Below are 27,441 nucleotides of genomic sequence, written 5' to 3' on the forward strand. Positions count from 1 at the left end.
GACTGGATATCGGGAGGTGGTGTGGTTAGCAATGGTATTTCTTTTCCAAAAGAATGTCATTACCTATATTATTGATAATACATTAATTTATTAAAACTGAACAGTAAATTGTTTTTGCACAATTCTTTCACTTTTTATGCTGTTTGGTTTTGTTTTTTGCCTTTTCTCAAATTGGACAAGGACAATAGACTAGTCAGTTTCATTTTTTTTTCTGGTCAGTTTCACTTTCTAATTCTCCTGTACTAGCACCATGCCCTAATGTTTGGTCAAAGACACTGCAGATATTTCTGTTGGTTTTAGATTTTGCAAAGGCCTTCTCCTCCCCGCCTCAAAACTTATATTTCTGAGCAAGTTTGGTCTTAAATTTCCCCTATAAACTATTAGTTACATAATGAAAGATAATGAATAAGTTTGAATAATTGAAGTTTCTGATAATGAAGTAATTTGCAGTACTTAATAGACATGCAGGTTGTGACCCTATTTGGGATAACAGAGTGTTTGGATAATCAAGATTATGCTACATCAGAGTATACACCAAATTATCACCACAACTCTGGTATTTAGTTTCATTATCCTTCCTTTGTAAACCTATCAGTTCTTGGAGTTTAAAGACAGAAACAATGCATACTACTGGGCAAAATTCTCTGCTGGTGTAAAAGGAAAAAATGCCACTGAAGTCAGTGTTTATAATATTTGTTATAGTGAGTTGTAAACTTGTATTTTGTGTTACCAAGTACAAAACAAAACTGTCTCAGGAAGGTTTTCTTGAACAAAAATAATTAAACACAACCCATAATACAGAGAATTAAAACATTTTTAAAATATTAAGGCAAATGTGATGCATTTGGCAACTCTCATCAAGCAGAGAAGCAAAATAAAATGAACAGAGTGCCCTACACCAGGAAATTTCTCCTATTAAATACCAACTCCCACCAGTTAACTCCTGTGAGCAGACTTATGGACAGCCTAGAGGTTCCAATTAAATGGATTACGTGTGCCATTTATTCATAGCTAGTTATTGAAAGGCATTGCGGTGAGTATATTTTTTAGAAATTGTCCCAATTAAGCATGTGACATTTCATAGAATCATAGAATCATAGTATATCGGGGTTGGAAGGGACCTCAGGAGGTCATCTAGTTCAACCCCCTGCTCAAAGCAGGACCGATCCCCAATTAAATCATCCCAGCCAGGGCTTTGTCAAGCCTGACCTTAAAAACTTCTAAGGAAGGAGATTCTACCACCTCCCTAGGTAACGCATTTCAGTGTTTCACCACCCTCGTAGTGAAAAAGTTTTTCCTAATATCCAACCTAAACCTCCCCCACTGCAACTTGAGACCATTACTCCTTGTCCTGTCCTCTTCTACCACTGAGAATAGTCTAGAACCATCCTCTCTGGAACCCCCTTTCAGGTAGTTGAAAGCAGCTATCAAATCCCCCCTCATTCTTCTCTTCCGCAGACTAAACAATCCCAGTTCCCTCAGCCTCTCCTCATAAGTCATGTGTTCCAGACCCCTAATCATTTTTGTTGCCCTTTGCTGGACTCTCTCCAATTTATCCACATCCTTCTTGTAGTGTGGGGCCCAAAACTGGACACAGTACTCCAGATGAGGCCTCACCAACGTCGAATAGAGGGGGACGATCACGTCCCTCGATCTGCTGGCTATGCTCCTACTTATACATCCCAAAATGCCATTGGCCTTCTTGGCAACAAGGGCACACTGCTGACTCATATCCAGCTTCTCGTCCACTGTAACCCCTAGGTCCTTTTCCGCAGAACTGCTGCCTAGCCATTCGGTCCCTAGTCTGTAGCTGTGCATTGGGTTCTTCCGTCCTAAGTGCAGGACCCTGCACTTATCCTTATTGAACCTCATCAGATTTCTTTTGGCCCAATCCTCCAATTTGTCTAGGTCCCTCTGTATCCTATCCCTGCCCTCCAGCGTATCTACCACTCCTCCCAGTTTAGTATCATCCGCAAATTTGCTGAGAGTGCAATCCACACCATCCTCCAGATCATTTATGAAGATATTGAACAAAACCGGCCCCAGGACCGACCCCTGGGGCACTCCACTTGACACCGGCTGCCAACTAGACATGGAGCCGTTGATCACTACCCATTGAGCCCGACAATCTAGCCAACTTTCTACCCACCTTATAGTGCATTCATCCAGCCCATACTTCTTTAACTTGCTGGCAAGAATACGGTGTGAGACCGTGTCAAAAGCTTTGCTAAAGTCAAGAAACAATACATCCACTGCTTTCCCTTTATCCACAGAACCAGTAATCTCATCATAGAAGGAGATTAGATTAGTCAGGCATGACCTTCCCTTGGTGAATCCATGCTGACTGTTCCTGATCACTTTCCTCTCATGTAAGTGCTTCAGGATTGATTCTTTGAGGACCTGCTCCATGATTTTTCCGGGGACTGAGGTGAGGCTGACTGGCCTGTAGTTCCCAGGATCCTCCTTCTTCCCTTTTTTAAAGATTGGCACTACATTAGCCTTTTTCCTGTCATCCGGGACTTCCCCCCGTTCGCCATGAGTTTTCAAAGATAATGGCCAATGGCTCTGCAATCTCAGCCGCCAATTCCTTTAGCACTCTCGGATGCAACTCGTCCGGCCCCATGGACTTGTGCACGTCCAGCTTTTCTAAATAGTCCCTAACCACCTCTGTCTCCACAGAGGGCTGGCCATCTATTCCCCATGTTGTGATGCCCAGCGCAGCAGTCTGGGAGCTGACCTTGTTAGTGAAGACAGAGGCAAAAAAAGCATTGAGTACATTAGCTTTTTCCACATCCTCTGTCACTAGGTTGCCTCCCTCATTCAGTAAGGGGCCCACACTTTCCTTGGCTTTCTTCTTGTTGCCAACACACCTGAAGAAACCCTTCTTGTTAGTCTTGACATCTCTGGCTAGCTGCAGCTCCAGGTGCGATTTGGCCCTCCTGATTTCATTCCTACATGCCCGAGCAATATTTTTATACTCTTCCCTGGTCATATGTCCAACCTTCCACTTCTTGTAAGCTTCTTTTTTATGTTTAAGATCCGCTAGGATTTCACCATTAAGCCAAGCTGGTCGCCTGCCATATTTACTATTCTTTCGACACATCGGGATGGTTTGTCCCTGTAACCTCAACAGGGATTCCTTGAAATACAGCCAGCTCTCCTGGATTTATTAGCCTATGCTTCATTACTACAGCATATTCCCATGTTGCTGATTAAAGAATCAGGCCTGGATGCACAAAGGTTCTTAGGTGCCTAGAAAAAAAATCACAGAAACACACTGCGATTCACAAAGCCTGAGTTAGGCACCTAGGCTCCCTATACAATGAGTGGGGAGAGAGGTGCTTTCGACTGTCGTTCATAAAAGCCAGTATGCTAGTCAGGAAGCTGCCTAAGCTAGACAAGGGGAGATACAACTTAGCGGTGTACACTAAACACCACCCCTCTCTCAGAGATAGGCACCTAAGTCTTGACTTCAGGGATGCACTTATCTCTGCTAGCAATTGTCAACTGGAAACCCTCTTTGGAGTTAGGTGCTTTTGCTAGAGGTCAGGGTTTCGGGGAGGGAAGAGCTCCCTCATCACTTTTAGCCCAGTGGTAGGGTATTCACCTAGGATGCGGAAGACCCCCAGTTCAAATTCCCTCTCCACCCAAGGGGTAACAGGGATTTGAACAGGGATCTGCCAGCTCTCAGGAGAGTGCTCTGACCATTGGGCCATAGGATAGTCTGATAAGGGGTCCCCTAGACCCAATTCACAGCACTTGAATAACATCTAGCACCAACAGAGCTGTCTGTCCCACCACTGAGATAGGCCATGACCCTGTTCTTCCAAGCCCTTAATGGAATGGGACTTGGCTATTTCAGATACTGCGTTATTGTTCCTGATCTCCTGAAACAGCTGTGTTTCCCACAGGCAGTGCAGCTGTACAGGCTCAGATTCTGGCCAGACAGCACTGGATGCTACACACCCTCAGTAACTGAACCCAGCTATGGAACTCATGGTCGGAAGAGACTAGACTGAGCCAAAGCCTGACTGTCTTGATCAAAGTGTAATAGAGACCTTTTCAGTAAAGCCTTCCCTCAAAATCAATGCTCTTCAAAAATAAACCAAGCAGACAAAAAAATCTTTCACACTGCTCCTCAGTCAGGAGGGTAGAAAGAGACAAATGCCTTTCTGTTCTGAGCTTTTCTCCTCTTTAATTTTGTGCAGTGCACAGAGCCTACCTAGAAACCTATAAAAGACAGATGGAATAGATTAACTCTTATCAAGAACATTGGCTAATTCCACTGATATTTATTTATGTGGAAATTTATTTGGAATAGATCACATTGGCATTTGGTGAAAGATCACACACCCACATATAAAATGTAACTCTGTAGGGTGAAAAGATCTGAACCCTCCCTTCCAGTCCTCATCTCCATCATTTATCAAACAAATCTCACCTCGCAGCACTCCAGATCAGAAAAATCCCTAAGTAAATGGGTCTTGTGCTGAACTCTGCAGGGCACCAATGTGATGCATGAAAACAAATTGTCTTGCTTATAGGAAACTTAGAACAACGCTGGGCCTCATCATAATCTCAGTGATGCTGGTGTAAAAAGTAACTCCGCTGGAGCTACACCGATGTGGAATTAGGATCAGTCCAGTTCCAGTCTAAACAATTCTGCCTGTGTTATATATAGTTTCCGGACATGGCAGGGAGTTAGTGTATTTTTCTCTTTATAAAAATATTAAGACAGTATTTTACAATAACGGCATAAACCAGTGCAGCAGCCCCCTAGTAGGATTCAGTATGCAGGACTATAAAATGTGGAGTCCCTGCAGGGCTTGTTAAAAAAAGGTTTCCCTTAGCTTTTATTACTAGATACTTTGGCTTGGGGGAAAAAGAAAAATCTTTGTTTTCATAGGGCCAGATTCTTATCTGAGTCACAGTGAAGTAAATGCACAGTAAATGTGTTGAAGTTAATGGCATGATTCCAGATTCACACCAGTGTAACTGAAGGCAGAATCTGACTGTCAGAGTTCATCTGCTCCTGCTCCTTATTCGCTATTTGATGACATCATCCCCCATTTGTGGAACTGCATTAATTACTTCAGCACCCAATTGTGATGTGAAAGATGGAAGCCTGGCGGGAAGCAGGGAACAATCTATGAGAAGTAGTGTTTGCCACCAGGCTCTGCAGGGGCAGAGAGCCTCATGAGAAGCCACTACTGGTCATCAAAGCAGGGATCCTTGAGGGTCAGCTGATATCACCTTGCTCGCCTTAAGCCCCGAATAGCAAGAATCTTTGGAAGGAGGCTACTGTTAATCTCTTCTCCCACTCTGATCGCATAGGTTCTTGGATAAAAGCCACTGCAGACACACCCTCCACCTTCCCCGACTCACGCTACTGAGATATTCTGAGGATATCACTTTGTGCTCCTCAAACTGCTACCCCACCTGGTCAGACAGCAGAGGTCTTCAAGGTCCAGCTGCTTTCAGGCCACTTCCTCTTGCCAGCGGCAGAGGTCTTTGGAGGGCAGAGTGTTTGTCATTATCAGCTCACGTCCTCTGTATACATTAGTTAGGGGAGAGAGATCCCTAGAATACCAATAAACCTTCTGCACATACAGTCCTTGGAGGAACCCCCGAAACCAGCCCTCTGAGAACGAAGAACAGATTAATCCTAGACTGCTGCTGACATGTTATAAGCACTCTATGCTCACTCCTTATTAATGAAGGGCTATATTCATTTATCTGAATATCTAAAGCAACTGAGTTTCAGAGGGGTAGCCGTGTTAGTCTGTATCAGCAAAAACAAGGAGTTCTTGTGGCACCTTAGAGACTAACAAATTTGTTTGGGCATAAGCTTTCATGGGCTAAAACCCACTTTATCAGATGCATGGAGTGAAAAATACAGTAAGCAGGTATAAATATACAGCACATGAAAAGATGTGAGTTGCCTTGCCAAGTGGGGGGCGGTCAGTGCTAACAAGGCCAATTCATTCAGGGTGGATGTGGCCCATTCCCAACAGTTGAGGTTCAGCTACTTTTGATTCCAGTGAAACAAAGGCAGAAAGAGTGTCATAATGACAGAAACACCCCAATATTTGTATGGTGACTTTTTACAGAAAGTTAAAGCTATTATTTTTTGTTTTAATATTTTAACAGAGAGATGGTAGAAGACAACCAAAGCAAAGCAACATAGTGAGAAAAAAAAAACAACCCCGCCATATAGTAGTACTGCTATGGAAGGTATAATCATAGACGCTAGACGATGAAAAGACCCTTAAGGCCACTTCGTCCACCCCCTTACAATGCAGGAGTGCTTTGTCCAGACTAGTTTTAAAGGTCCCAGGGTGATGGTGCTTGCACCACATCTCCTGGAGACTAATAGACCTTTGTCTCCTCCTGATCGCCTCCATTTTCTGTTCGTAAGAATTTCATCCCATTGCTCTTACTCATGCCGTCCTAGCTGGGATTCTGCCAAAGCATAGTGAGTCCCCACCTCTGGGCACTACACCTTGCGCATCGCCACATAGGATGGGATAGGAGGAGGAGTGGAAGACAAGCCCAGGTATGTTCAGATCCACTAACCATTTGATCCCCGCAGAGCAGAAATGCAAGAGCGGCAAAGGCTACTTCAGCCTCAGGGCTTCAGCAGTGGATACGAAGCATCCTAGAGGGAGAGATTTTTCTCTTTTCATCTCACACAGACCCACCCTTGCTCATGCTTGGGGCAGTGGGAAAAAGAGGATATGGCCCAAATATGACAACCCTCTGTCACAGGGCGCTCTACTCACTGTTGGGTGGTGCCCCCTTCTGGCAGTTCTGGGATTAGCTCCACCCGGTTCAGTGCCCCCTTTCTGGTCTTCCACCCTTGCAGCTCTCCTCTCGCTCACGGAGTCGCAATACAGCTGCTTCATGACTCCGCCCTCTGGCTGGGTTACACCATGATTTCCCCTTCCCAGGGAGTCTTTCAAAGTCCTTCTGCACCAGCAGCATGCGGCTGCCCTGTGTCATGCCCACAGTGACTCCAGCAGTCTTCCTATTCACTGCCCCTAGCAATACCACTCTGCAGTGGATGGTAGGAGAACCCAGGCCTGCCATCTCCTCTGGGTTCCAGTCCAGGGCCCTATAGCAAGCAGCTGGTCAGGGACTTTACCAATCTTACTGCTCTTGCCCCTGGATGACTGCCTACCATGCTCCTTGAAGCTTCTTTTTCATCAGCCCCCTCTCCCTTAGGCCTACTAAGTAAACCCTTCCTAGCTTTAGAATCATAGAATCATAGAATATCAGGGTTGGAAGGGACCTCAGGAGGTCATCTAGTCCAACTCCCTGCTCAAAGCAGGACCGATCCCCAATTAAATCATCCCAGCCAGGGCTTTGTCAAGCCTGAGCTTAAAAACTTCTAAGGAAGGAGATTCCACCACCTCCCTAGGTAACACATTCCAGGGTTTCACCATCCTCGTAGTGAAAAAGTTTTTCCTAATATCCAACCTAAACCGCCCCCACTGCAACTTGAAACCATTACTCCTTGTTCTGTCATCTGCTACCACTGAGAACAGTCTAGAGCCATCCTCTTTGGAACCCCCTTTCAGGTAGTTGAAAGCAGCTATCAAATCCCCCCTCATTCTTCTCTTCCACAGACTAAACATCCCCAGTTCCCTCAGCCTCTCCTCATAAGTCATGTGTTCCAGTTCCCTAATCATTTTTGATGCCCTCCGCTGGACTCTTTCTAATTTTTCCACATCCTTCTTGTAGTGTGGGGCCCAAAACTGGACACAGTACTCCAGATGAGGCCTCACCAATGTCGAATAGAGGGGGACGATCACGTCCCTCGATCTGCTCGCAATGCCCCTACTTATACATCCCAAAATGCCATTGGCCTTCTTGGCAACAAGGGCACACTGTTGACTCGTATCCAACTTCTCGTCCACTGTAACCCCTAGGTCCTTTTCTGCAGAACTGCTGCTGAGCCATTCGGTCCCTAGTCTGTAGCGTGCATTGGATTCTTCCGTCCTTAGGGCAGGACTCTGCACTTGTCCTTGTTGAACCTCATCATATTTCTTTTGGCCCAATCCTCCAATTTGTCTAGATCCCTCTGTATCCTATCTCTACCCTCCAGCGTATCTGCCACTCCTCCCAGTTTAGTGTCATCTGCAAACTTGCTGAGGGTACAATCCACACCATCCTCCAGATCATTGATGAAGATATTGAACAAAACCGGCCCCATAACCAACCCCTGGGGCGCTCCACTTGATAGCGGCTGCCAACTAGACATGGAGCCATTGGTCACTACCCGTTGAGCCCGACAATCTAGCCAGCTTTCTCTCCACCTTATAGTCCATTCATCCAGCCCATACTTCTTTAACTTGCTGGCAAGAATACGGTGGGAGACTGTGTCAAAAGCTTTGCTAAAGTCAAGGAACAACACGTCCACTGCTTTCCCTTCATCCACAGAGCCAGTTATCTCATCATAGAAGGCAATTAGATTAGTCAGGCATGACTTGCCCTTGGTGAATCCATGCTGACTGTTCCTGATCACTTTCCTTTCCTTTCCTCTCCTCTAAGCTTTGCTTCCCTTCCTTCTCCCTTGCCTCAGGGAGAGAGACTGAAGGCTGCCTCTCATACTGTTTCCAGCCTCATGGCTTTATAGACAGACACCCCCTGTTCCCTCACAGGTAAGCTTCCTTCTAATTAGCGGCCTCCACTCAGCCTACATCTCCTGTGTTTCCAGCTTAATTGGCTGATTGGGCCTACCTGACCTCATTCAACGGTGTGGGGACTGTACCCCATCACACTAGCTCTATAGCTGCTGCAAACCCATAATGCATGCTTCTCTCACTCTGTGCATGAGTCCTCTTTTCTTAAAACTGGATTCATAACACGGGACTGCTCTTGGGAAGACAAAAACCACTAGCCATAGGGTACACCAAGATACTATGGCCACATACACAGATGAAAGTGCAGTGTTTCCTTCTTCCCTGAAGAAGTCACTGCTCTTTTCCACCCGTCCTCTTAGATTCTTTCTTTTCTTCTACAATCAGGTCTTGCCATGATATTGAGAGGCTACAGGCTCAGACTTGCTGGGTGCTCTTACTAAATGTCCTTTGCCAGGTCCAGCTCATGCTCTGGAGTAAGTGTCAGCTTCCAAGTTCTGTCACCAAGTGCTAGGAAATAGTATTTTGCAGGAACTCCAGTCAGGTGCCTGATCATATTACCGCATAGACCCTACTGTGATCATAGTTTTCATTTCATTAATGCTGCTTGAGACTGCCTGATCTCAGCACAGCTTTTAGCCTGCAGATTTATTTATTTGAATCTTACGATGCTCTGAATTAGTTTTAGTCCCATTTGGCAAAGACATGATATGTGTCCCTGGGAGCTTTCTCCCCTTTCCTGCAACCAGTTTGTAGGAGTGCCTTCTGCTCTGGGTTGTTAGCAGTTTTTGTTTCACTAGTTAACATTATCCCCCATAGGATAGTGGGTTATTTTGTGTGCTTGTGACATGCAGGCAAGGAAGTGTTAATTAATCTATTGACCAAAGCCAGGGAAAGAGAAGAGCAACATCCAGCCATCCAAAAGAAAGAAAATTAAGATACAGTATTTTATTAACAATGGACTTTGGGACAATGGCTATTCCACTATGGCCCACTGGCTGCTCTCGGGTCAGTTGGCTGCTGCCCTGAATGCATTCTTGAAGTTTTGTCTATTTCTCTCATTTGGGGCTAGTTCCCCAGAGGGGAAGGAGCAGGGGCGGGAAGCGGTGGAGTGGGAGTGGGGGCGGGGCCTGGGACGGAGCAGAGGTCAAGCATCCCCCTGGGAACTCAGGAAGTCGATGCCTATGGCCTAGCGGACAAGGGAGAGATGACATAAGGTCTAGAAAATAATTAAGAGTTTGCTTTACGGTGGACTCTACTTGACTGGCTGGAAATACTGTTTGCTTGAGTGGTCTGAATCTGTCTTCCTGATGATCACTAAGTCTTCATGTGGATGTATAGAAAGCTGTCAGTAGGGACAGTTTAAGCAAATAAATAAATAAAAAGATTATTTTAATTATCTCATTGAAACACAATCTCCCTCACAAGAGGGAGATACTTCCAAAACTGCCTTAACATTCACCCCAAAATGAAGGAGTATCCATGACAATGGGTGCGACTTTCATAGAATCATAGAATATCAGGGTTGGAAGGGACCTCAGGAGGTCAACTAGTCCAACCCCCTGCTCAAAGCAGGACCAATCCCCAACTAAATCAACCCAGCCAGGGCTTTGTCAAGCCTGACCTTAAAGATATCTAAGGAAGGAGATTCCACCACCTCCCTAGGTAATGCATTCCAGTGTTTCACCACCCTCCTAGTGAAAAAGTTTTTCCTAATACCCAACCTAAACCTCCCCCACTGCAACTTGAGACCATTACTCCTTGTTCTGTCGTCAGCTACCACTGAGAACAGTCTAGAGCCATCCTCTCTGGAACCCCCTTTCAGGTAGCTGAAAGCAGCTATCAAATCCCCCCTCATTCTTCTCTTCCGCAGACTAAACAATCCCAGTTCCCTCAGCCTCTCCTCATAAGTCATGTGTTCCAGACCCCTAATCATTTTTGATGCCCTCCGCTGGACTCTAATTTTTCCACATCCTTCTTGTAGTGTGGGGCCCAAAACTGGACACAGTACTCCAGATGAGGCCTCACCAATGTCGAATAGAGGGGAATGATCACGTCCCTCGATCTGCTGGCAATGCCCCTACCTATACATCCCAAAATGCCATTGGCCTTCTTGGCAACAAGGGCACACTGCTGACTCATATCCAGCTTCTCGTCCACTGTCACCCCTAGGTCCTTTTCCGCAGAACTGCTGCCGAGCCATTCGGTCCCTAGTCTGTAGCTGTGCATTGGGTTCTTCCGTCCTAAATGCAGGACTCTGCACTTGTCCTTGTTGAACCTCATCAGATTTCTTTTGACCCAATCCTCTAATTTGTCTAGGGCCCTCTGTATCTTATCCCTACCCTCCAGCGTATCTGCCACTCCTCCCAGTTTAGTGACTTTGCAGCACTACAACTGGCTGGAAAAAGCTGGTTGTTTGTGAAACTCTCTCTGTGTTCCATTTGGACAGAGGTGGTTTTGAGCCTTCTGGCATGGTTCGATGTTTCATTCTGCGTTTAATGTTTAGTCACCCAAACTAAAAATGTTACATTGTGTGTAACCATTTCCACATAGGATGGTTCATTGCAATGAAAGGGAATTCCTGTCAGGGTGGGGCATTTATGCAGCGTGTAGCACTGTGGGCCTAAATTCGGAATGGGGGCTTTGGGGGGTGACTGCAATTCAGATATTAAATAATGCTGATGGTAGTACAGTGTCAGGTCCGTGCTGCAATGCTCCCACATCTAAAAGCAGCTTTCCTTTTGTTTTTTACTTCAGAAAATGAGCCACCCTCCTCTTTGGTCTCTGGAATCATTGACTACAACATGCCTCTCACCTCCACCTATCTGAAGCAAATGAAACTGCGGGTCATGAATTCACAGGAGCAGGTGAGTTGCTCTCTTCCTGACTAACAGAGTGTCTTACTCCAAGAGGTGCTGAGAGGCACCAGGTGCAGAGCAGATTTCTGTCCAGACTGAAGGGGTAGGGTGAATGGCTGATGCTTGGCAGCTCAAAGTAGTGATGGCCAGATTTTCACAGGAACAGTTTTGCACATGTCTAGCTTGTGTGCACATGCAGGTTGCAGACAGTGTTGCTGTGTGTAGGTTGTGTGCACACAACATTTTGTTTTTGAAAGTCTGTCTCTAAAAATCCATGCAAGGTTTTTGCCAAAAGGGCACGGAGGAGAGGAACAGAAATGTATTCAGTGCAGTTATTTTTCATTACTATCTGCATGTTCTTTAGACATATGGTGGTTTTAAGTGAAATTAATGTAAAAATATCCATGATGAAGAGGAATGTATTTCTCTGCCATCTTCCAAACTGCTGAAGGGCTTTAGCAGATCGGGACTGATCCCTAGGCTTTGCTTCTGTTGCTCAGGTGTTCTCTTTTCATGAGTTGTTCAGCATCTTGCTGGAGAGTCAGCTCCAGTCACTTCCTTCTTGTCTCCAGCTGGGAAGAGGCTCAGCTGTTTGGTGACAATATTATGCCTCTGGATTTTGATTTGGGAATGGAGGGGGCAGACTGCCACATGATTATACCTAGACCATGGAATTTTCCAACGTTCTGCAGCTGCAGAATTTGCCAGGGGATCCTCAATGCACCATGGAAACAGACTATAAAAAGAATACACTTTACTGACTCCCCACAAAGTTCCATTGCTGGCACTTCAGAAATCAAGTGTCAGATTTTCTTCCCAGCAAATAGAGGTTGGAGTCTGATCGCCTTTTGTTTTTCTCTCTACCTCCCCGTTACCACCAGGAGCTGAGGAGGTGTGTGTGTGTGTTGTAGCAAGCAGGAGGCATTGGTAAATTGTTAACCTGAACGGTGAAGTTGAAGTCCATGGATGGTTGTTGTCTGATGGCAGCCTAAAGAGAGAATTCAGTGCAGGGGTGTAAAGTGCCAGATTGCAGTTATTTGCAGGGACTGAGGAAATAGATGTTGAATCTTTTCATTGGGTCAGTGGAAAAAACACCTTCCCCTGGGGCTAAGTTACATGTTGGAGGGTGCACTTCGGCATAGCTTTTCCTTGCATATGCTGGACACCCGAGTTTAACAGCCTCTGTGCAGTGGGTAATATTAGAGTTTTAGAACTGTGAAAAACTGGGGGGTTCTAATGATTTTGCCATCAGCTGTGGAGTCTGATGCTGTAAAATTATGGACAGCTCTACATCTTCACCAGCCTAAAACCTCTTTTCCTCAGAAACTGGCTCTGAACATCATGAGAAAATTGGATTCTAAACTGGATCAGTTCAAGGGGCTAGATGGCTCACGGGATCAGTAGCAAAACAAAGAATCTGATCACTGGTTTTATGTCCATCCTTGGATGGGGTGACCAAAAGTTGTTAACACTTGCTGACTGTTTAGTGGCTTTTGTGAAATGAGTTTGGTGGGTCTCAGTCCACAAAAACTCCCACCATAATCGGCATTTTTTACTGCAAGGCTATGAACCAAATGGGTCATGGAGACTGAGCTCCTATCTCAACACAGGAAGAGGTCCTTTCACGTCAGGGGCGAGGCATATTAGCAGGGTTGTGTGGGAGGTTTGCCTAATCACTGCTTGTGCTTTACCTGTTCTGTGAAAGAGATGACTTCACCTGGTCTCTAAAACTCAATTCACTAAAAATATGAGATGAATCTTAACCAAAATCCCGGATCCAAGTCATAAATATGGATCTGAATTTCCAGATTGAATTTACCTCTACAATGAGCCAAACCCAAATACCCTGGAAGTCAGTAGAATTTGGGGTAGGGCCTGAGTTTTGAACTCTGGAGTTCAGGAGTGTTTGTGTCTGGAATTTTTTCTCAATAAATTACAGCAATAGCAAGTGTGTGTCCTCAAAGTTCTGTTCTTGAACCTGTCAGTAAAAAGATGTATAGGAAATGTACTGCTACCAAGAAATGCTTTTGCATCTGGTTAACTGAGCCTAGAAAACAGTCCAATGTGGGGAGTAGAAAGCTGCAAACAAGATGGCTGCTGCTGGGGCAGACCAATACCCAGAGCTATTTGATTTTACTAACTGAATCTATTTCCCTTTCTGAAACTAACCCTCTCCCTGGCTCCCCAGCTCAGGAGTAGAAGGTGACTGGAGATAAGAACAAAAAAATAAACTAATTAGCTGATAACAGCAGAAGGTTCTCAGGTGCCATATTCCATTATCCTGGTCCTGAGCTCGGACTTGCAAACAGAGGTACCTTGAAACCACAGCACCATAAGGAAACTATTAGAATAATTATGTTCATAAACATACAAAGTCAAATACATCAGAGACTTCACTGGAGGGGAGATTAGGAGTTATCACCATGAGGACACGGGCAGGTGGAGAGGAGCCTGATAAGTTACTAGTTCATGAGAGAAAAGGGGCAAGATTCTCTCAGCACTGCCCAGGAAACAGGGAACAGCAACACAGGCATAACAAGAAGAACATTGTAATGTATGCTGTGCACTTCGGAAGCAATTGTTATCTGAGGCTCTCACAGCGCTATACAAGGATTACATTCATTAAACCTTACAACACCGCCGTAACATAGGTAAGCATTATTATCTCTATTTTACAGATGGGTGAAATGATGCATAGAGATGTTAAGGGTCTGAATTTCAGAGTTACTGAGCACCTGCATCTCCAGTTGAAGTTCACAAGGGACTTCGCTATTGCCAATTTAATCTTCTGTGGAAGACACTCCAAGAGTACTTTGACGGGCTGCCATATGAACTCCTAAGACAGACAGGTAGGCAGCTGATGTCAATGGAAGCTGGAGGTACTCAGCACCTCTGAAAATGGCCCTAAGTGACTTGCCCAAGGTCACTCATCAAGTCAGTGACAGAACTGGGAACAGATTCCAGGAATCCTGGCTCTCCCATCATGGTTAAAACCACTTCAAAAAATTCCTTTGTTAGTAGAAAGATACATCCAAATGATTATACTGAATATCTGTCAGTAAAGAGTCCTCAAGCCTGGTTCCAGTCATGGATAATGTACTAGGTTCTTTTTAAACCAGGACATACTAGCCAAATCCTGCCGTCACTTGCAGCCATGCAGTCCCCCTGAAGTCAGGCCAGGCAGGGCCCACTGTAAATAGGATCTACAATATTTGGAAATATAACCTACACCTCTGAAAGCTTGAGGCGATTCTGGCCGTAGCTGGGGGGCAGGGTGGGGCAAAGGAGAGCCTGCTGTACCTGGGGGTGGGAGTCGAGGAGGTGTGGGGCAGAGGGTAGTGTGTCAAGGCAGGGGTCGGGAGAGGTTGGGTGGTAGGAAGGAGTGCACCACTCGGGGTAGGGAGGATGGGGCTTGAGGGAGCGTGCCGTAGTGGAAAGAAGACATGAATGTTACTCTACTTTAGCTGTGGTGCATCTGGACGTGATGGATCAAGAGCACATATTAAAGGAAACAAACAGGAAATCAGGTACCAATACAGTAATGTTCTCCTCTGCCTGACCTTATCCCAGTGGTTCAGAACAGGAGAAAGGTGTTAACCAGTATTAGAACCTTATGGAACTGATGCTACACCTCAGTTTCCCAAAAAGCGTCATATTGTTTATAATAGAACTTTCATCTTTTCCGGATATGGAATCAGCCAGACAAAGATTAAAGAGGATCATTTTGCTCAGGATGGAAAGAGTGGAAAAAGTGACAGAGGGGCAATCTGTTAAAATGGACTAATCTCCCTGGATCCCTCCTGCCTGGGGCTGAACCAAATGTTTGTGTATTATCCATTCTAATCTTACATTTGTAACTTATCCATGCCATTTCTGCTGTGTGAAGGTAGTGGGTCCTGCGACGACCAATTTCTGCCCAAGGATGTGGTGGCTAATTTGAGAGGCTGCTGTGACTTAAATCTTCATGCTTAATGTTAAAAGGAAATCCTAATGTTTCACATTCGCTTAGCTGGCTCACTCCTTCCCCCAAATGGATGCTCTTTATTTCACTGGTGCTAAAGGCATTTATTTAAATTACTTGGAGATTTTGATCAGGCTATACAGCCTCAGGGCTAAATTCTGAGCAATGCTGAGCAACTGCAACTCCTGATGTGGCTTTTGGGTTTTAAGTTTATGCAAATAAAGTTTCATAGAGCACATAGTTATTCTGAGGCTCTGTTTCATGCTTCTTTGTATAAAGCTTTTCTGTAGTTCTGTATATTTACACAACACTTTGCAAACTCATGAGCTTGATCCTGCTGGGTGTAGGGTTGCCAGGTGTCCGATTTTCAGTCAGAACACCCAATCAAAATGGGACCCTGGTGGCTTGGTCAGAACCGCCAACTGAGCCATTAAAAGTCGGGTCAGTGGTGCAGCGGGGCTGAGGCAGGCTTCCTGCCTGCCGTGTCTCTGTGCGGCTCCTGGAAGCGGCAGCATGTCCCCCCTCCTGTTCCTAGGCATAGGGGCAGCCGGGGGCTCCACTCACTGCCTCTGTCCCAAGCGCCAGCTCCATAGCTCCCATTGGCTGGGAACCAGTTGGCTGCGTAAGAGCAGGAGCAGGGCATGATGCTGCTTCTGGGAGCTGCTTGAGATAAGCACCACCCTGAGCCTGCACCCCTGACCCCAACCCCTTGCCCCAGCACTGATCCCCCTTCCACCCTTCGAACACTTGGTCCCAGCCCAGAGCCCCCTCCTGCACCCCCAGCTGGAGCCCTCACACCCCTCCGTACCCAACCCCCCTGCACCAGCCCAGAGCCCTCTCCTATACTCTGAACCCCTCAGCCCAAGCCCCCTCCTGCACCCCAAACCCCTCATCCCCAGCGCCTGCACCCGCAGCCAGAGCAGGAGGGGTGGGGCAAGGAGCAGAGCAAGGGTGTTCATTTTTGTGCACTTAGAAAGTTGGCAGCCCTAGCTGGGTGTCCTCAACGCCCACCACATTTAGTGGGAATTGAAGGTTATTCAGCGCCTTGCAAGTCTGGGCTCTGTATAAATAAAACCTGTTCCCTGCTCCAAAGAGCCTGCAGTCTAAGGCTTTGACCGGTTTCCACTGAAGTCAATGACAAAGTTCGCAGTGATGTTGTGGGTGCCAGATCAGACCATTTTGTTCTTTATAAGGCCTAGGAGTGTCATGTATTTCATAGGATTTGAGCCTTGTGACTATGATGTGAAGTGTTTCCCTCTTTATATAAATTATGTAACTACGTAAAAATCAATATAAAATATTTATAAAGGGAGGAAAGCGTTTTTGCCAAACTGACCCTTGGATACTGTAACACTATTAATTCTTCCATATTAAACATCTGTTTAAGCAGTGGGCATTTCTATGTCTACTTGGAGTTACTGTTGCAAGAAATGGCCCCATATCACATGACAAAAACTCATAAGTATGGGCCCAGTACCATCACCTTCACTGATTTCTTCAATAGGAGTTTAGCATGAGAAAATTCTGCAGGGCTGGGCCTTCAGTTAGCCCAGTAGCTCTGCAAATGTTACTCTGCATCATGGATTTGACTGTAATCTTCCACATCCAGTGCCAACTCTGCAACATGAAAAACCATGCTTTCTGCAAAATATGAAGATCCCAGAATCCTTGAAGAAGACCGACCTATGTGGCCTGAGGATTAGGATATTTAAAGGACCCAATCCTGAAATACTTATTCAGAAAAAAATTCCCATTAATGTCAACAGGAGTTATGCCCCACTTGGAACTATAGGATTCAGGCCCTAAATGATTTCTTAGCTCAAGGAAAAGTATCACATTGTTTACCTAATTCACTCTGGCCTCTCTTAGATCTTCTAGTTTTGAAAAAAGAAATCTGAATTGGTCACATTCTTGTCCCTCAGTATGCAATTTCATGGATTTTCAGTTTGTTGTTTCTTTTTCCCTTTGCTTCACCAAATGCCCATTGAATTAGAAAGCAGATACACTGGCTACCGTCTCGAGCTGCTTCCACTCTGCATATAATCAGCTCTACCTTCATCAACCAGTACATGTCGCCTGGGTTGCAGCTGTTCTTCACAATGCCGATATTTTCTCACCCTCAGTTTATCAGGCATATCATCCTGTGAACTCTTCCTCTTGTCACCAGCGTTTCTTGGTTAGGTGAGTACACTGCTCCATAAGGCTTTCCAAGATATAACAACTGAGGGAAGAAATTATTCAATGTTGATAGTTTGCCCTTCAGTCTGCGGCTTAAACTCCAGTGAGATTCCTGGGAGCAGAAGAGCAGCCAGAGATGAGTGCTGCTGTTCAAATTTCCACAGGAAAAGGACTTTCCATCAGATTTAGCTGCATGACCTAATCCTGAGGGGATATTTGGGAGAGCCAGTGTGTCCTGGGTGCCCTCAACCTTGAGCCTTAAGGACATTTTCTGACTTCTTCTGGGTGACCGAGTGCCTAGAACAGTCACTAATGCATTGGACCCTGACAGGGTTACGGTATTGGTGAAGGAAAAGTGAAGTGGACACAGGAGTTGCACATATGATAATTCAAGGTTTTTTGAGTGTTTTACTACAAGGCATGGTTTCCAAACTTTTAATCATTCTTATGCCTCTTCTCCAAACCCTCTCCAGTTTATACAAGTCAAGAAGGATGCTGATGAACTTGAGAAGGTTTACAGAAGAATCACAAGAACACTTAAAGGATTGAAAAAATACCCTATAGTGAATGACTCAGGGAGCTCACTCTGCTTAGTTTAACAAAGAGAAGGTTAAGAAGTGATGAGCACAGTCTATAAGTACCTACATGAGGAACAGAAATGTGATAACAGAGGGCTCCGTAGTTTAGCAGAAAAAGATAACAAGATCCAATGGCCGGAAGTTGAAGCTAGACAAATTCAGACTAGAAGGAAGCTGCATAATTTTAACGGTGAGTGTAATTAACCATTGGAACAATTTACCAAGGATTGTGGTGGATTCTTCATCATTGGAAATGTTTAAATCAAGACTGGGTGTTTTTCTAAAAGATCTGCTCTAGTTTAAAGTAGAAATTAATTCAGGAAGGTCCTATGGCCTGGGTTACACAAGAGGTGAGACTAAAATGATCAGAATGTCTCTTCTGGCTTATAATCTATGAAGGCATTTTAATGCCAATTATTATGGGCAAAACAGCTATGAAAGGAGTAAGAATTAAGGCCACGTCTACACTACCACTTTTGTCAATATAACTTATGTTGCTCGAGGATTTGAAAAAAAACAAACCCTAAGCCACATAAATTACACTAACAGAGTCCTGGCGTGGACAGTGTTATGTTGGTGAGAGAGCATCTCCTGCCGACATAGCTACCGCCGCTCATGGAGGTGGTTTTATAATGCTGACGGGAGAGGTCTCTCCCATCAGCATAGAGTGGCTGCACAAGCAATCTTACAGCTGGGTAGCTGCATTGATACAGTTGTGCCTGTGTAAGCTCTCTAGTGTAGACATGGCCTAAGAGGGTTAATTCACAATGGACCAGATTTCTGAACGTGCTCAGCATGCAGCATCTCCCATGGTTCTGAGCGCGAGCTGTTTGGCACTTGTGAAAATCTGGCCAATTTCTTTAGCCATCTAAAGAAGGGAGCTGAGCTCTTTTGAAAATCTGCCCAAAGGTCTCCAAGTCTGTGAGCAAAGGGACACATTACCTAAAGTAAAATTTTCCAGGGTAGTTTTAGGGCCTGTCCATAGAGACTGACTGACCGTGTGGGGAACTGTATTACAGTGCAGTGGCCCCTCAGCGGTGCTGTGCTCAGGATTGCCTGGATGGAGGAGCCTGGACCACATTATTGAATCATGTTCAAGCCCTCTCTAGCTGACATTCAGGTCATCTTTATTAGAGTCCTTTGGCTGGTCTCTGTTAATTTCTAATGTTTTCCTTTGGATTCTGTTGCTTTGTACTGGTTTGTCAAGGACTAGTGGCCCCCACAACCAACAGAGCCATTCTTTGTTCCAAAACCTAGCTGGCCAACTGGAACCAGTTGAAAGTTTTCAACTGGAATTTCTACTTGAGTTGACATTTACAGGAGAATCCAAAGACTAAGGAAAAAGAGGCTGATTTGCATCCTGGAACACTGAATGCAGAATACAGATGGGTGGGTGATCTCCTCAAGGAAGCAGTCTCATGGCAACTTTAGCGTGGAAAGACTGGGGACTGAAGGACAGGAGAGCTGATGGGCAAATCCTTACAATTTTCACCAATGTCAGGTGCCTGGCTTGCCAGCTAGAGCTCAAGAAACCCATGTTTTCTCTTCCCCACTATCCCTAGAACTGTGTAGAAAATAAGTGTAAAGGTGATCTTGCTGTGTGTGATGAATAATAATAAAAAGGCCTCGTTTCCCCCCCCCTCCCATTTTCCCCCTGTTTGTAGTCTACATTAGAAACATCAGGTAATGATGTTGCTCTTTTTTCTGGAGGACTTGGGCAGTCTTTGGAAGACATGAAATGTGAAACACAGCTAGAGGTTGCTGCTCTCCCAGTCCCCAGTTGAGGCAGAGAGGATGTGGAGTTTTAGGATTAGAAAGCTGCAGCTCTGGTTTCGGTCTCCAGCTATGATGTTCCAGATGCCCCAAGGACTGCAAAAGTCCTCCAAGAATCAGGACCTGTTTCTAAGAAGAAGTGGAAGCGAACACATTTTGAGGTTCTTTTTGTACATCACAAACACCGTTTTAAGTAATTATTTATTGCTTTCTAGTTCATCTTTAAAGCAATGTCACCTTATTGCCATGCAATCAACTAGCATTTGGTGGCACTAATAGAAGTAAAGTAAATAACTGACTTGTGTTCCTCTTGGCTTCTGCCATAAATGATTAATTGTGCCCAGCAGCACCATGGGGAACTCACTTTTCTTGGGGTAACTGATCTACTGAAACCATTAAATGAATGGATGTCAAGATGGCCTTTTAACTTCATTATCCAGGAAAAATTGTGTGCCATGTCTATGATTTACGGGTGCTGCTAGACACGCGAATATTAAAATAGCAGTGTCTTCAAAAGGAAGCACAGACTGGAAGAATATTAGAATGTTTTATCTGTGCTGAGGAACAAAGAAGATAGTAAAATCAGGAGTGTCTACTTGAGCCTTCATAAATGACAAGAAGGGGCTCCTGCAGAGAGTACAGACCTTGGAAAGCAACATTACAAAATAGCTCCCCATGAGTAATGAGGTTACTCTGAAAACCACAGACCAAATTCTATTCTCACTCCTAAGAAAATCTGGAATACCTCCATTGGAGTCAATAGATTTACTCTGGCATAACTCAGAGCAGAATTATGACTCAGACCACTTAGTTTGAGATCACAAGAACATGCAGAGGCTCCTGGGGCCTGAGTCTCCTCTCACACTGGTTTTAAACAAATTCGCACAGGTGTGAGAGGAGACTCAGGCCCCTTATACTTTCTACATTGTGCAGAAGTAACTCACTGTAGGATGACTGCTGGTGCACTACAGTATCTGCTGAACTCCTGACTGTTACAAGCTAGTAATTAAAAAGAGCAAAAAGAAAATGTTTGCTGTTTAGCCCTAATGTTTAGCCTTGCCACCTAATTTTTAAATGATGAATTACTATCATTTTTTAAATGCTTGGGTAGTCCAAGTTTGGGGCAGTTGTTCTCTGGGCAAGCTATTCCTTCTGGTTTTATTCCAGCTCAGTCCTGAATTTATTTTTTCAGTGTTCATACTAAGCCATTCAGCATGACTTCCATTAAGACCTCCTATCTTACACAATGCCTGGCAGACTCTAAAGACTTTAAAAGGAACAAATCTTTAAATTGAAATGCCAAATTGACTCCCTCTGATCTGGACATGCTGCTGTTTTGGCAGTTTCAATACAGTCCAGTCTGGGGTTTGGTAACCAGGTATAAATGATACAGAAACAGGCCAGGAGATTATATAATGAACAAATGGCAGGAGCTGCTGTTGGAGCTGAACTAGCATAAGCTTTCTACTGGTGGCTGTAGGTTTCCCACACTAACTTGTGCTATATTAAGAGATTGGGAGGAATGGTAGGGCCTGGCCCAGTCCTGCATTCCTTACACATCCCAAGCTCCCACTGATTTCAGTGGGAGTTTGAGATGTGCTAGGAGGGCAGGATGAGGTGTATGCAGAACAGGTTTTCAGAAAACATTTTCTCCATATCAGAGGCATAATCGTGAAAGGTAGTGAGCACCTCCCAGTCCAACTCAAGTCAAGGGGAGTGGAGGTTGCTAAACACCCTTCAGGATCAAGCGCCAGCTGGGGGACTAAGGGATGAAAGGATCCCTGTGTCTACAATAGTTTGTATGCAATATTGAGTCCTCCTGGCTCCCTCTCCTCTGCCTTCTCCATGCTGTACTCATTAATCAAGTTCTCAGACATCCTCGGAGAGTTTCTATCAAGCCAGCCTGCTTGGGATTCACCCCCATTCTTAACTCTAGGCTTTCAATGAGACAAGCAGAGCTGGAACTGGGGGAAGACAGAGGCACAGAGAGAGCTAAGTTAGGTTGGCTGGGAAAGAAGTTTGTCAGCTGCTAACCTCTCCGTTTGCCTGCCCCACAGTTCAGAGCAGCCCCAGGTAGCAGGAAAAAGGTATAGCCTAGGGTCTTTTGTCAGCAATGCAAATTCTTGGGACAGGGTTTCTAAAATCTGCGGCAGTCTTGGCAATATTGGGACTGGCTCTATGTAGCACACAAGGTTTTCCTCTTCAGGATCTTTAGTTCAGAACTGACTTGTTGTCACGTGAGAGTGAGTTTGGTAGTCTCATCCCTTTGTGCAGCTCACAGAACCAACATCAAATTTGCCATGATTGGCAGCTGCTGCTCTGGGCTAAGGTGTCACAGGTCAGGATTAAGGTGCCTGGACCGAGCTGTCTGCGGGGACCCATAGCTGGGACAACAGAGAGTGTTACAGTACTGGAGGAAGTTGTATTTGGCAAAATTGTACAGGGAAACATATCGTGCTGCTTGGCTGTAGCCAGGACTTTTATCCCTTCCTCTCATGAGCACTGCATTCACTCAGTCACTTGAAAATAAATGTTATTTTGTAGAGATATTTTTTGCCCTCTTCTGCCCTGAAGAAGAATCTCCTTTGGTTCCTAAATTAAATACTGATAAATACAATGCCAAGAAGAAAAACAGAGGTTGCAGTGAGAGACAAGTACAAATTATGTATTGGCAAATGGGTGTAAGTCAAAGGGAGCCGAAGGAGTCTTAAGTAGCTGGTACAAGTAGCAAGGGAATCAGAAAAAGATATAAATTCCACAACTTAGCTCTTCTCTAGCCTCACTTAAGACTGGGCTACACACAGACTTACAATGAAATAATAATAGCTGTGAATTAAAACCGATTTAGTTATTTCAGTGCAATTCTCTGTGTTGACAGGCTTATTTCAGAATAAGGCTGAAGTCAGTTTAGCTAAAGTTAGTAATTATCAACACATAGACTTTCAGCAAAATAACTAAATTGGTTTTAGGAAATCAATTACATTGAATTGGTGCAAGTTAGTATGTATATTAGCCTTTTGATTCAACTCTGAATATTGGCTTGAAACTCTTAACGATGATAAAAATTATCCAGTGAATAATATTTGGGGACAAAATGGTTCTAAATTTAAGAATTTCACTACTTTCATGTATTGTTTTTCCCCCTTCTCTTGTGAATTATTTTGTGTAAACCACTCAAGATAAGTTCATTGTCACAATCTCTGTTGCCTTGGTGTTTTGGTGAAAGCTGTATTAGAGCAGTGTTCAGGATTGTATTTGTGTGGTTTAAACTATATTGCCCTTTAAAATTTACAGCCATATCTATATTCTGCGTTCAGCCTGTACTCTCATACCAGTTTATACCCATCCTGTCACCTGTAACTTTCCTGGCATTTTATGGGGGACTTCAAGTTGGGAGACATATGCTGGAAGTCTCATGCTGCCAGTAGTTAATCATCATTAGAGTTTCTAAAAATTACAGATGATAAATTTTCTAACACAAAGGGTATTGCACCCAACATGAGGTAACTGTTTTGGATCTCATTCTGATGCATAAAGATAAATTAATCACTGAATTGGAAGTTGGTGGTTGCTTAGGAACAATGATCTAACCTGATTACGTTCAACATGGGCAAACAGAGGACAGTCCCAACCAACCTTATATAGATTTGGTACCTCAAGTAGGCTAATTTCCCAAATCTGAAGAAAATTATGAGAAAAATTGATTGGGAGGAAAAATTTAGACAGGAAAATGTGAATGAAAACTGGGAGTTCTTTAAGAAGAAGGCCAAAAAGCCATGATTCCACCATCAAGAAAGAGGACAACTTTGGTTAACAGACCATCCATGTTAAGTGGCAAAGTGCAGGCAGCAATTAAAAATAAAAAAGCCACACATAACAAATGGAAAAAGGGGGAAGTGACTAACAACTGATATAATTTAGAAGTTGTGAAGTGTAGAAAATTGATAAGGAAAGCAAAGGTATCAGGGAAAAATCCATGGCTGGCAGAGCTAAGGACAATAAAGAGGTTTTTTAAAAGGTATATTAGGAACAAAAGAAATCCTAACAATGGTATAGGCTCATTATTCAGTGGAGATGGTAAAATTGTTAATCGTGATTCAGAAAAGGCAGAAGTGTTCAGTAAAAATTTCTGTTCTGTATCTGGAATGAAGCAGGTTGATATACTCATATCACATGAAGATAATGAAGTACTTTCCAGTCCATTAGTAACTAATGAGGTTGTTAAACAACTTTTACTGAGGATAAAAGAATTAAATCATCAGGTCCAAATAACTTGAATCCAAGAGTCCTAAAAGAGTTGGTGGAGGAGAGTTCTGGCTCACTGATGTTAATTTTTAACAAATCTTGGAATGCTGGGGAAATTCCAAAAGACTAGAAGAGTTCTAATGTTGTGCCAATATTCAAAAAGGGCAAGAAAGATAGGCCAGTCCCTGGGCAAAATAAAGAAAAAGATTATAAGGGATTCAGTTGATAAAGAATTAAAGGATAGGAATATAATTAATAAAAAGAAAAGGAGTACTTGTGGCACCTTAGAGACTGCGAATACAGACTAACACGGCTGTTACTCTGAAACCTGTCAATATAATTAATGCCACTCAACATAATTTTTATGGGAAATAGATCTTGTCAAACAAACCTGTAAGGAGATTACAGGTGTAGTTGATAAAGGTAGCTGCATGGGTGTAATAGACTTTTTTTTGTAAAAAATTAGCACTATTCAGTATCAATAAAGCACACCTTAAATGGATTAAGAATCAGCAAACTGACAGATCTCCTTAAAGGATGAAATCAGGTTTGTTTGACAAGCCCTATTTTCCATTAAAATGATGTTGACTGGCATTAATTATATTCCTCTCCTTTAATTCATCATTGTTCGTCAAATGGGGGTGTATCTACCGGGGTTCCACAGGGATCAGTACTGGGCCCGTTGCTATTCAACATTTTCATCAAAGCAGGTGGAAATATAGAATCCCTGCTGATAAAATCTGGGGATGAAAAGGGGTTGGTGGGGCAGTAAATAATCATGAAGACAAGACAGGTAGAACAATCTGTGTCCTTTGGTAAGCCGGACCCGCTCAAACAAATTGTGTTTTAACAGCCAAAGTAAAGTAATGCAGCTACTTACAAGGAATGCAGGTCACACCTGCAGAATGCATCCAGGAAAGCAGGAACTCTGAAAAAGGCTTAGGGGTCAGAGTGGACAAGCAGTCAACATGAGCTCCCAGTGCGATGCTAGGACACAAAGGCAAATGTGATCCCTAGATATGTGAACAGGGGAGTAGGAATAAGGAGATGATTTTACCTCTGTAAATGGCACTGGTGAGACAGATACTGGAATACTGTGTCCAGTTCTGGTGTCCACATTCTTAAAGGGCTGTTGAGAAACTGGAGAGGGTGCAGAAAAGAGCCATAAAAATTATTCGAGGGCTGGAAAAAGGGCCTGTGGCAGAGCCAGGGGTTGAGCCGTGAGCACCTCCTGGCACATTGGAAAGTTGGCACCTGTAGCTGCAGCCCCGGAGTTGGTGCCTGTACAAGGAGTCACGTATTAACTTCTGAAGAGCCACATGTGGCTCCTGAGCCACAGGGTGGCCACCCCTGCTTTAGGCAAACACAAGTTATTGGGCTCAATGCAGGGGTAACGGTGAAATTTAATGGCCTGTGCTATATCAGAAGTCAGGCTAGATGATGACTGTATGAACGGCTTGCTTTGAATGAATGTAATTTTTTAATTATTATAATTAACCATAACACTGAGGATAGTAAAAACTAGACTGAATCTTAAAAGCTTTTAGACTGTGTAGGTCATTACAAACATTTTTTCCCAGAGTAGATTTCCCAGGCTTTGTAAGATAGCATTGTGTGCTCAATGCACTTGTCCAAGTACAAACAAAACAATTTGATGCAAAACTTGGGCTGGGTGAGACAAACCATGCTGCTGAAGCTTCCATATTCCAGATGAGATGTGAAACGAGGCCCTAACCCTTTGTTGTTATTGAGGATCACATGGCACTTTATGTAAGAATAAAGGTATTAACCCTGGTGCCTTGGCCAAATTACAGTCCACCTCCCTAAACTCCTGTGTTTTTAGTTGAACATAATAGTCTTTATTTCCTGTCCCAAACTATTGTGTAGTGTTGCTGTGTGCTGCTAAACAGCTCTGTGTTCCCTGAGAGGCAGCTGTGGTGCCAAGAGAGGCCGGTCCTGAGCTATCTGGTACCCAGTGGTGAGCTGGAGCCGGTTCGCACCGGTTCGCTGGAACCGGTTGTTAAATTTAGAAGCCCTTTTAGAGGGACAACCGGTTCTAAAAGGTCTTCTAAATTTAACAACTGGCCAAAAGTGGCGCCTTAGGTGCCACCTCCGTGGGTGCTCCGGGGCTGGAGCACCCATGGGGAAAATTTGGTGGGTGCAGAGCACCCACCGGTAGCTCCTTGCCCGGTCCCAGCTCACCTCACCTCCGCCTCCTCCCCTGAACGCACCGCCCCGCTCTGCTTCTCCGCCCCCCCGGCTTCCCATGAATCAGCTCTTTGCTGGGAAGCCTGGGAGGGTGAGAAGCAAGTGGCAGCTTTGCGCTCAGGCCCAGGGAGGTGGAGGCGGAGCAGAGGGGAGCGGGGGCAGGGGGGGCAAGGAGGACCGCCCACGCCTCAGCAGGTAACCCGGGAGTGGGGTGGAGTGGGGCGCCGCTGGGGAACTGCTCCCCACCCCAGCTCACCTCCACCTTCTTGGGCCTGAGCGCAAAGCCACTGCCTGCCTCTCAGCCCTCCCAGGCTTCCCGCGCAAACAGCTGATTCACGGGAAACTGGGGGCGGGGGGAGAGGCAGAGAAGCAGAGCAGGGCAGCATGTTCAGGGGAGGAGGCGGAGGAGGAGCGGAGGTGAGCTGGGGCCGGGCGCGAGGCAGGGAGCTGCTGGTGGGTGCTCTGCCCCCACCAAATTCTCCCCGTGGGTGCTCCAGTCCTGGAGCACCCAGGGGGTCGGTGCCTAAGGCGCCACTTTTGGTGTGATCGGTGGGGGGAGTGGCTGCTCCCCCCCAGCTACGCTACCCCACCTCTAGGAGCCAGAGGGATCTGCCGGATGCTTCCTGGGAGCCGCCTCAGGTAAGCACTGCCGGGACTCCCCACCTCGCCCCCCAGCAGGTCCCTCTGGCTCTTAGGGGCGGGGTGCGGTGAGCACCCACTACGGTGGCCCACGAGACCCTCCTGCCCGATTCTGGGGGCAGACAGGGGAGAGGGGTGGATGGGGCAGGGGTACCGGGGGGGGGGTGTCAAGGTACACGGGAGGTTGGATGGGGCAGGAGTCCTGGGGGGCGGGCCACGACCCCCTCATGGGGTGAGGAAGGAACCGGTTGTTAAGATTTTGGCAGCTCCCTTCCTCACTGTAATGTTGTGCAGCTTTCTTAATTGTTTTTGGTAAAGTGCTCGGAGATATGCAGAAGTGCAAACTATTGTCAGTGCTA

At 45.1% G+C, this 27,441-nt stretch overlaps 1 protein-coding gene across 1 annotated transcript in view; it reads left to right on the top strand.

The window, feature by feature from the left end:
- NOL4L (nucleolar protein 4 like) overlaps window positions 1-27,441 on the top strand; it is a 105,948-nt gene that overhangs the window by 28,934 nt on the left and 49,573 nt on the right. The window contains exon 4 of the mRNA XM_073308637.1: window positions 11,400-11,509. Coding sequence (XP_073164738.1) covers window positions 11,400-11,509 — 110 coding nt within the window. The remainder of the gene's footprint in view (window positions 1-11,399; window positions 11,510-27,441) is intronic.

Source organism: Lepidochelys kempii, chromosome 13 (assembly GCF_965140265.1).
Source record: "Lepidochelys kempii isolate rLepKem1 chromosome 13, rLepKem1.hap2, whole genome shotgun sequence".
Classification (NCBI taxonomy): domain Eukaryota; kingdom Metazoa; phylum Chordata; order Testudines; family Cheloniidae; genus Lepidochelys; species Lepidochelys kempii.